The sequence below is a fragment of the Plecotus auritus genome (genome assembly GCF_963455305.1).
Source record: "Plecotus auritus genome assembly, chromosome: 13".
NCBI lineage: Eukaryota > Metazoa > Chordata > Mammalia > Chiroptera > Vespertilionidae > Plecotus > Plecotus auritus.
The window spans coordinates 31,717,392-31,726,831 of record NC_137779.1 but is presented as its reverse complement, the minus strand read 5'-3'; the positions used below and the strand labels follow the sequence as shown (position 1 = coordinate 31,726,831).

The 9,440-nt window shown below is 57.5% G+C and overlaps 1 protein-coding gene across 2 annotated transcripts in view; it reads left to right on the top strand.

The window, feature by feature from the left end:
* GALNT9 (polypeptide N-acetylgalactosaminyltransferase 9) overlaps positions 1 to 9,440 on the top strand; it is a 29,799-nt gene that overhangs the window by 13,199 nt on the left and 7,160 nt on the right. For both annotated transcript variants that reach the window (XM_080650185.1, XM_080650184.1), the window contains 4 exons: positions 2,886 to 3,052; positions 4,845 to 5,019; positions 6,074 to 6,271; positions 7,135 to 7,252. In XM_080650185.1, the coding sequence (XP_080506311.1) occupies positions 2,886 to 3,052; positions 4,845 to 5,019; positions 6,074 to 6,271; positions 7,135 to 7,252 (658 nt within the window). The remainder of the gene's footprint in view (positions 1 to 2,885; positions 3,053 to 4,844; positions 5,020 to 6,073; positions 6,272 to 7,134; positions 7,253 to 9,440) is intronic.

The following is a 9,440-nucleotide window of genomic DNA, read 5'->3' as shown; positions in this document are numbered from 1 at the left end:
CTCCCCTTAGCACCCTGTTCGTGCCCCTCTCTCTGGGGCGGGCAGCTTTCTAATTAAGCGGCGGCGGCTTCAATAATGCCACGAAGCACATGGCATAGATTTGGCTACCGAGCCCGGCCCAGGGGATCCCGAGAGGAGAACTGGCAAATCCACGTTAACCAGGATGGTAACCGCGCAGCCTCCCCGGGACCCGCCCTGCAGTCCAGCGCTAAGGTCCCCACCACCCACGTCCCCGGGGTCCACGTGCGTGTTAACCGTGAAGCTGGGAACAGCGAGGCGTCTAACAGGTGCAGACCGAGTGGGCGGTGAGCGAGCGGGAGGCCTCCCCGGTGCCCGTCCGGGCGCTGGCCTGGGGCCTGCTCCCCGCCTCCCGCCCGCAGGGCCCACGAGGCGAGGCGGGCGGGTGGGTGTCTGTGACCATGAGCAGGGAAACTCGGTGTCAACACGGCAGCGAGCGTGTCGTGTGGCTTATTCCGAGGGGAAAGGCACCTGCAGCAAAGCCACGCCCCCGCAGCAAAGCCACGCCCCAGTTGGGAGGGGCTGCAGCAAAGCCACGCCCCCACAACAAAAGCCATGCCCTAGTCGGGAGGGGCTGCAGTAAAGCCACGCCCCCGCAGCAAAGCCACGCCCCAGTCGGGAGGGGCTGCAGCAAGGCCACGCCCCCCACAACAAAAGCCACGCCCTAGTCAGGAGGGACTGCAGCAAAGCCACGCCCCCGCAGCAAAGCCACGCCCTAGTCGGGAGGGACTGCAGCAAAGCCACGCCCCCACAACAAAGCCGCGCCCCCGCAGGCAGTTAGTCCTTGGGGAGGGGGACACCCCGCCTCCCGCCAGCCCCCAAGCTGTCTGTCCATCAGTTTGTGGCTGGGAAGGAGGTGTGTGCAGGGAGGGCAGGGGCCTCGGGGAACGGGGTCTCCCAGGGATGGTCGCGAGGCCCGCAGCCTCCCACCGGCTCTGTCCTCTCAACAGGCTGCGGGGGTCCATCCTGTTTTTAAAAATTTTTTTTATTAATTTCAGAGAGGAAGGCAGAGGGAGAGAGAGAAAAAAACATCAGTGATGAGAGAGAATCATGGATGGGCTGCCTCCTGCACGCCCCCTACTGGGGATGGAGCTCACACGCTGTGCCCTGACCGGGAATCGAACCCTGACCTCCTGGTTCATAGGTCGACGCTCAGCCACGGAGCCACGCGGGCCGGGCGGGGTGGCCCATCCTGCTGCCTGGTCAGAGGCTAACGGGAGGCAGAGGGGACAGATGGACGGGCCGACTCGGTCTCAGAAGGACAGTTCTGTGGGGGCCTCCGCGCCCCCCAGGCTCCTGCCTCGGGCCCTGCGGTCGCCCCGTCGGCTGGAAGGCCGGCATCATGTGGGCCCACTCACATGGGTGCCCCTGGGCGGGCGGGACGGTGTCACCGCGGGCAGATGCCGCCACCAGGAAGGCGTCCGGGATGTCAGCAGCAGAACCGGCTCGGGCGACCCTTCCGTGAACCCTCCCCAGCTGTTCCCAGAAGCCTCGTCAAGGTCTCCACCACGAGACGCAGCTTCCTGGCCGCGCTGAGCCCAGACCCAGGTCCTGGGCAGGAGATGGATGTGTGCACGGTTCACACTCTCCCGGGAGGCACGCCGCTCGCTCGCCATCCTCTCCCCGGAGCTTTATGTCTCCGGAGGCACCGAGGGCGGGCGTCCCCATAAATCTCCGTCAGTGTGGGCCGCGGCCCCTGCCTGCCTCTCGACCCGCCCGGGACCTCAGGGGTGTCTGCAGGGCCACGTGACACAGCCTCTGCTCTGCGGGCCCGTAAATCCTCAGACGCCCGGGGCTGGAAGGCCCAGCGTCTCCGGCTCCCGGTGGATGTTAGGTCTGAGCCGACCCCCTTGTGGCCGAGCCCAGCCGTCCTCCCCGGTTGCGGGCAGCGTCCCAAGTCGGCCAGACGTGGGAAGGGCAGGTTCTGGTTACCACGATGATAGCAGATGACATCACAGTCGGTGGGTTTTTTATTTTTATTTTTATTTTTTTATTTTATTTTTATTTTTTTTAATATATTTTATTGATTTTTTACAGAGAGGAAGAGAGAGAGATAGAGTTAGAAACATCCATGAGAGAGAAACACCGATCAGCTGCCTCCTGCACGCCCCCCACTGGGGATGCGCTGGCAACCCAGGTATATGCCCTTGACCAGAATCGAACCTGGGACCCTTGAGTCCGCAGGCCGACGCTCCGTCCACCGAGCCAAACCGGTCAGGGCTATTTTTATTTTTATTATTTTTTTAATATATTTTATTGATTTTTTACAGAGAGGAAGGGAGAGGGTGAGAGAGTTAGAAACATCGATGGGAGAGAAACATCGATCAGCTGCCTCCTAAACACCTCCCACTGGGGATGTGCCCGCAACCCAGGTACATGCCCTTAACCGGAATCGAACCCGGGACCCTTCAGTCCGCAGGCCGACGTTCTATCCACTGAGCCACACCGGTTTCGGCAGTCGGTGGGTTTTTAAATTAATCCTCTCCGGAGGACATTTTTTCCCCAGTAATTTTTAAATATATTTCTATTGATTTCAAGAGGAAGGGAGAGAGAGAGAGAGAGAGAGAGAGAAGCATCCGTGATGAGAGAAAATCATGGATTTTGCCTCCTGCACATCCCACATTGGGGATCGAGCCCGCAACCCGGGCCTGTGCCCTTGACCGGGAATCGAACCCTGACCTCCTGGTTCCCAGGCGGACGCTCCACCCCTGAGCCAGGCCGGCCGGGCTGTTCTGATCTTTGTGAACCCTCACCCTCTGTCGTTGGCAGTGGGACGGGGCACTGGCCGAGCTGGCTCTCGCCGCCCCCAGCCCGGCCCTGACACTGCCTCCTCCCCCCCGCCCCCCACCACCCCGGGGCCCCGGCAGGTGCAGGCAGATGAGCTACGCGGACGACCTTCCCCAGCTCTCGGTGGTGTTCATCTTCGTCAACGAGGCGCTGTCCGTCCTCCTGCGCTCGGTGCACAGCGTGGTCAACCACACGCCCTCCCCGCTGCTCAAGGAGGTCATCCTCGTGGACGACAACAGCGACAACGGTGAGCGGGGCGTCCCGGGCCAGAGCCTGGAGTCGGGGTGCAGACCGGCCAGCCGCCGCCACCGCCAGCTTCCCATCGTCCCAACCTGAAGCCCCGTCCCCATTAGACGCGCCCTCCGGCCCCGGGGGACCACCCCCCACTTCCTGTCTGTGAGTCTGGCCTCCAGGTCCCTCGCAGACGTGGAATCACACACGCTCGTCCTTCTGGGTCCGGCCCGTTTCACTGCCCGCGGCGTCCTCAGGGTCCATCCCCCGTAGCAGGTGTCAGGACGTCCTTTTTGTTCATCCTCGCCCGAGGATATGGTCCCCATTGATTTTTTTTTAATGTTTTGTAAATACATTTTTTAAAATATATTTTATTGATATTTTACAGAGAGGAAGGGAGAGGGATAGAGAGCTAGAAACATCGATGAGAGAGAAACATCGATCAGCTGCCTCCTGCACACCCCCTACTGGGGATGTGCCCGCAACCAAGGTACATGCCCTTGACCAGAATTGAACCCGGGACCCTTCAGTCCGCAGGCCGACGCTCTATCCACTGAGCCAAACTGGTTTCGGCTAAATACATTTTTATTGATTTCATTTTTAAAAAAATATATTTTATTGATTTTTTTTACAGAGAGTAAAGGAGAGGGATAGAGAGCTAGAAACATCGATGAGAGAGAAACATCGATCAGCTGCCTCCTGCACACCTTCTATGGGGGATGTGCCCGCAACCAAGGTACATGCCCTTGACCGGAATCGAACCCGGGACCTTTCAGTCTGCAGGCCGACACTCTATCCACTGAGCCAAACCGGCTAGGGCTATTTTTATTGATTTCAGAGAGAGGAAGTGAGAGAGAGAGATCGGAACATCAATGAAGAATCATTGATGCCAAAACCGGTGTGGCTCAGTGGATAGAGCGTCGGCCTGCGGACTCAAGGGTCCCGGGTTCGATTCCGGTCAAGGGCATGTACCTTGGTTGCGGGCACATCCCCAGTGGGAGGTGTGCAGGAGGCAGCTGATCGATGTTTCTCTCTCATCGATGTTTCTAACTCTCTATCCCTCTTCCTTTCTCTCTGTAAAAAATCAATAAAATATATTTAAAAAAAAAAAAAGATGAGTCATGGATCGGCTGCCTCCTGCACGCCCCCTACTGGGGATCAAGCCCGCAACCCGGGCCTGTGCCCTGACCGGGAATTGAACCGTGACCTCCTGGTTCATAGGTTGATGCTTAACCACTGAGACACCCCAGCTGGGCTTCCATTAATTGTTTAGAGAGAGTGAAAGGGAGGGAGAGAGGGACGGGGGTGGGGAAGAGAGAGAGAGAGAGACATCAATGTGAGAGAGACACATCAATTGGTTGCCTCCTGCGGGAGTCCCCATCGGGGCTGGGAATCGAACCTGCCATCCAGGTACGTGCCCTTGACCAGGACTAAAACCCTCAACCCTTTGGAGTCTAGGCCAGCGCTCCAACCACTGAGCCACACTGGCTGGGCCAGCTCCCTCCCCTTTTAAGGCTGAATAACGTTCCATCGTCCCGAAGGACCACATTCACGGGCATCATTTCCTCTTACGGCCGAATAATTCAGCCCCGCGTCCTCCCATCTTCACAACGCCGGCCCCGGCTCAGTCTCATCCGTGTCTCGTCCCGTCTCTCCCAGGGAACCCCAGCGTCACGGGGTGGGTCTGTCTCCGGGGTGGGTCTCTCTCCGCGTGGTCTCCCAGCACGGTGACGCACGTGGATGGGGGCCCTCGGGATGCCGGGGCGCTGAGGGGTCTCTGTGTCCCCCCCTCACACCCCCCCCCCCAGTGGAGCTCAAGTTCAGCCTGGACCAGTACGTCCACAAGAGGTACCCGGGGCTGGTGAAGGTTGTCCGTAACAGCCGGCGGGAGGGCCTGATCCGGGCGCGGCTGCAGGGCTGGAGAGCGGCCACGGCTCCCGTCGTCGGCTTCTTCGACGCCCACGTGGAGTTCAGCACCGGCTGGTAAGGGCGGGTCGGAGCCACGCGTCTGTCACCTTCAAATGCAACTTTTTTTTAAAGTTTTAAACATATATATATACATATATATATATATATATATATATATATATATACATATATATATATATATATATTTTTTTTAATATATTTTATTGAGCCAAAACCGGTTTGGCTCAGTGGCTAGAGTGTCAGCCTGCGGACTGAAGGGTCCCGGGTTCGATTCCGGTCAAGGGCACGTAACTTGGCTGCGGGCACATCCCCAGTAGGGGGTGTGCAAGAGGCAGCTGATCGATGTTTCTCTCTCATCGATGTTTCTAACTCTCTATCCCTCTTCCTTCCTCTCTGTAAAAAATCAATAAAATATATTTTAAAAAAATAAATAAATATATTTTATTGATTTTTTTTACAGAGAGGAAGGGAGAGGGATAGAGAGTTAGAAACATCGATCAGCTGCCTCCTGCACACTCCCCACTGGGGATGTGCCTGCAACTGAGGTACATGCCCTTGACCGGAATCGAACCCGGGACCCTTCAGTCCCCAGGCCGACGCTCTATCCACCGAGCCACACCGGTTAGGGCAAGTTTTAAATATATTTTTATGGATTTCACAGAGAGGAGGGGAGAGGGGGAGAGAGAGAGAGAGAGAGAGAGAGAGAGAGAGAGAGAGAGAGAGAGAGAAACATCCATGATGAGAGAGAGTCACGGATCGGCTGCCTCCTGGGGAATCGAGCCCAACACCCGGGCGTGTGCCCTGACGGGGAATCGAACCCTGACCTCCTGGTTCACAGGCTGACGCTCAAGCACCCAGCCACGCAGGTCGGGCCGACCCACGTGGGCTGATAGCCTTGGTGTCCATCGGCCGTCGCTGTCACTGCTCCAGGCAGGCGAGGCTGCGGGCGAGTGGGTAGCAGGGAGCCAGCAGGAGGCCCTGGGGTTGGCCCTCAGCAGGCGGGGCACCGCGCTGGCCCTCAGACCCCCACTGGTCCCCTGGCTCTCCAGCTGGGTGGGGTGGGCGGCCCCACCTCGGCCCGTCCCGTCCTGAGGCTCATTCACCGCAGGGCCGAGCCCGCCCTGACGCGGATCCGGGAGGACCGCCGGCGCATCGTGCTGCCCGCCATCGACAACATCAAGTTCGACACGTTCGAGGTGCAGCAGTACGCCAGCGCCGCCCACGGCTACAACTGGGGGCTGTGGTGCATGTACATCATCCCGCCCCAGGACTGGCTGGACCGCGGGGACGAGGCCGCGCCCATCCGGTGAGCTGTCCCCGGGGGGGCCCCCCGGGGAGGTGGGGGGGAGTGGAACTGAGGCTCTAACCACTGAGCACCGGCTGGGCGGGGACCTGGTTTCTTTCTTTTTTCTTTTTCTTTTTTTAAAATATATTTTATTGATATTTTACAGAGAGGAAGGGAGAGGGAGAGAGAGCTAGAAACATCGATGAGAGAGAAACATCAATCAGCTGCCTCCTGCACACCCCCCACTGGGGATGTGCCCGCAACCAAGGTACATGCCCTTGACCGGAATCGAACCTGGGACCCTTCAGTCCGCAGGCCGACGCTCTATCCACTGAGCCACACCGGTTTCGGCTCTTTTCTTTTCTTTTCTTTTCTTTTCTTTTCTTTTCTTTTTTTAATTGATTTCAGAGAGGAAGGGAGAGGCAGAGAGAGATAGAAACATCCATGATGAGAGAGAATCATCGATCGGTTGCCTCCTGCACGTCCCCCACTGGGGATCGAGCCTGCAACCCGGGCATGTGCCCTTGACCAGAACCTGGGACCCTTCAGTTCGCAGGCTCACGCTCTATCCACGGAGCCACACCGGCTAGGGCGGGGACCTGGTTTCTTAAATCCCTTGCTCGGAGGTGCCAGGACTGAATGCCAGGACTGGAATGAGCCTCCGGACTGGTCTGCGGGGCGGGTCACCGGGCCCTGAGGGACGCAGAGACCAGCCTGCGGGGCGGCCCCGCCTCAGTGCTGGTGGCTGAGAGAGACCAGGAGCACAGGGGAGGGGGGGAGGGGTGAGGTGTGAGGGCGTGGAGACAGCATGTGGCCCACGCAGGCAGGCGCTGCAGGGCGCTGACCCGGCCCCGCCCGCTCACGCGCTGTCTGCCCCCCACCAGGACCCCCGCCATGATCGGCTGCTCCTTCGTGGTGGACCGGGAGTATTTCGGGGACATTGGCCTCCTGGACCCAGGCATGGAGGTGTACGGCGGCGAAAACATCGAGCTGGGCATGAGGGTTAGTGACCGTCCTTGGAGGACGGTGTGCCGGGCTGGCCTGGGGTGTCGGGCGGGTGGACCCGAGAGCTGCGTGTCCCCCCCAGTGGGACACGGGGCCCCCACTGAGAGTCCGCATATGAGCTCGATGGCATTGGGACGAGGAGTGTGACATCTGCTGAATCTAATAACAAAAGATTGCACATTGAGGTTCATCTTAATCATTTGAGTCATTCATTCTTTTATGTATATATATATATATACACACACACACACATATATATATATTTCAGAGGGAGAGAGATAGAAACATCAAAGATGAGAGAGAATCATGGATCGGCTGTCTCCTGCTTGACCCAAAACCTGGGCATGTGCCCTGACCGGGAATTGAACCGGGACCTCCTGGTTCATAGGTCAACGCTCAACCACTGAGCCACACCAGCTGGGCGAGCCATTCATTCTTGCTGCATTGCTGAGTGCAGCGAGTGGGCAGCGAGTGGGCAGCGAGGATGGCTGGGAATTCTAGGAGCTTGTTCCTCTGGCCCCGAGCGTTTGACACGTCCTCGAGCTGTTTGTGTGTCCGTCTTCTTCGGATGGGGAAGGTCGGGGTGCAGATGGGGTTGTGGGCACCCGAGTCCCCCTGGGTGGGGAGCCCGGGGGCAGCTTGGTTCAGGGGCTGGGGGTGCTGGGCCCACAGGATGGCACCTCGCCCGGCAGTGGGAACCGCCGCCGTCCCCTCCGACTCCACCCTTGTCCCAGCGAGGACCCGAGGCCGACAGTGCCCTCCTGCGCTCTGTCAAAGGGGTGTGACTCAGGGCGGCGGGACGGCCGTGGCCTGAAGTCCGCCGGGGCCGCCGTCCACCCATCGACTCCCAGGGGCTGCTGCTGATGCTGCTGGTGAGGAGGCCGCCGCCTGCCCGGGGCCTCTGGGACCTGCGGGCTTGCTATGCATGGGAGTGAGGGGGAGGTCAGGATGCTCTGTAGAATACCACTCCAGGCCCTGACCGGTGTGGCTCAGTGGATAGAGCGTCGGCCTGAAGACTGAAGGGTCCCAGGTTCGATTCCGGTCAAGGGCATGTACCTTGGTTGTGGGCACATCCCCAGTAGGGGGTGTGCAGGAGGCAGCTGATCAATGTTTCTAACTCTCTCTCCCTCTCCCTTCCTCTCTGTAAAAAAATCAATAAAATATATTTTAAAAAAACTACCACTCCAGGAAGCCGCAGGGACCTGGGCCACGGGCTCCCGGGGGTTGAGCTGTGGGTGAGTGGGTGAGCTCTGATTGGTGTGTAGTTCTTTTTTTTTTTTTTAATATATTTTATTGATATTTCACAGAGAGGAAGGGAGAGGGATAGAGAGCTAGAAACATCCATGAGAGAGAAACATCGATCAGCTGCCTCCTGCACACCTCCCACTGAGGATGTGCCCGCAACCAAGGTACATGCCCTTGACCGGAATCGAACCCGGGACCCTTCAGTCCGCAGGCCGACGCTCTATCCACTGAGCCAAACCGGTTAGGGCTGGTGTGTAGTTCTTGTTCTGTGTGTTCTGTTTCTGGAGCTTCATCTGCGGGTTTTTATTTATTTTTATTGTTGTTTTGATTTTTGCCTGCGGCCTTTATTCACAGAAAAGATTATTTAAGGCAAGTTTTTAAAAATTTATAGACAGTGTATTGAAGTGGCCCGTTTCAAACCTATTTGCTGTAGGCGTTGAGGTTAATCCTAGAGGTCGCGTGACGATGGTTGTAAATCTAACAGAATAACATCCACCTTCCCCTTTCCTTTGATTAATGTTTGATTACCTCGGCGGCACAGACTAAATGCCATTAAACAGTCAGCTCCATTCTGCCTGCTGTCAAATTCCCTAGGACCTTTTAAAATGATGCTTATAAATGTATTTCCTTCTCTCTTTAAGCATTTTCATTGCCTGATATCATAGCAGACATCCCCCCAAGTGCATAAAAAGAATCCCCGTGTGTCTGATAAAGTCATCGTTTGCCGAATCTCAGGTCCTTGGGAAACCTTCAGGGCTGTTGGCAGCCGTGTTTAAATCTCTGACACGATCCAGTTGTAAACCACAAATTTAGAATCAGCCCTCCAGTACACATGTTAGAAGTGGAGTCCGGAGGTGAGTCCCACAGGCCCTCCCCGAGGCGGACTTCCCTCTGTCCGGCGTCAGCCCAGACCCCGCTTTGCAACAGGGAGACCAAACCA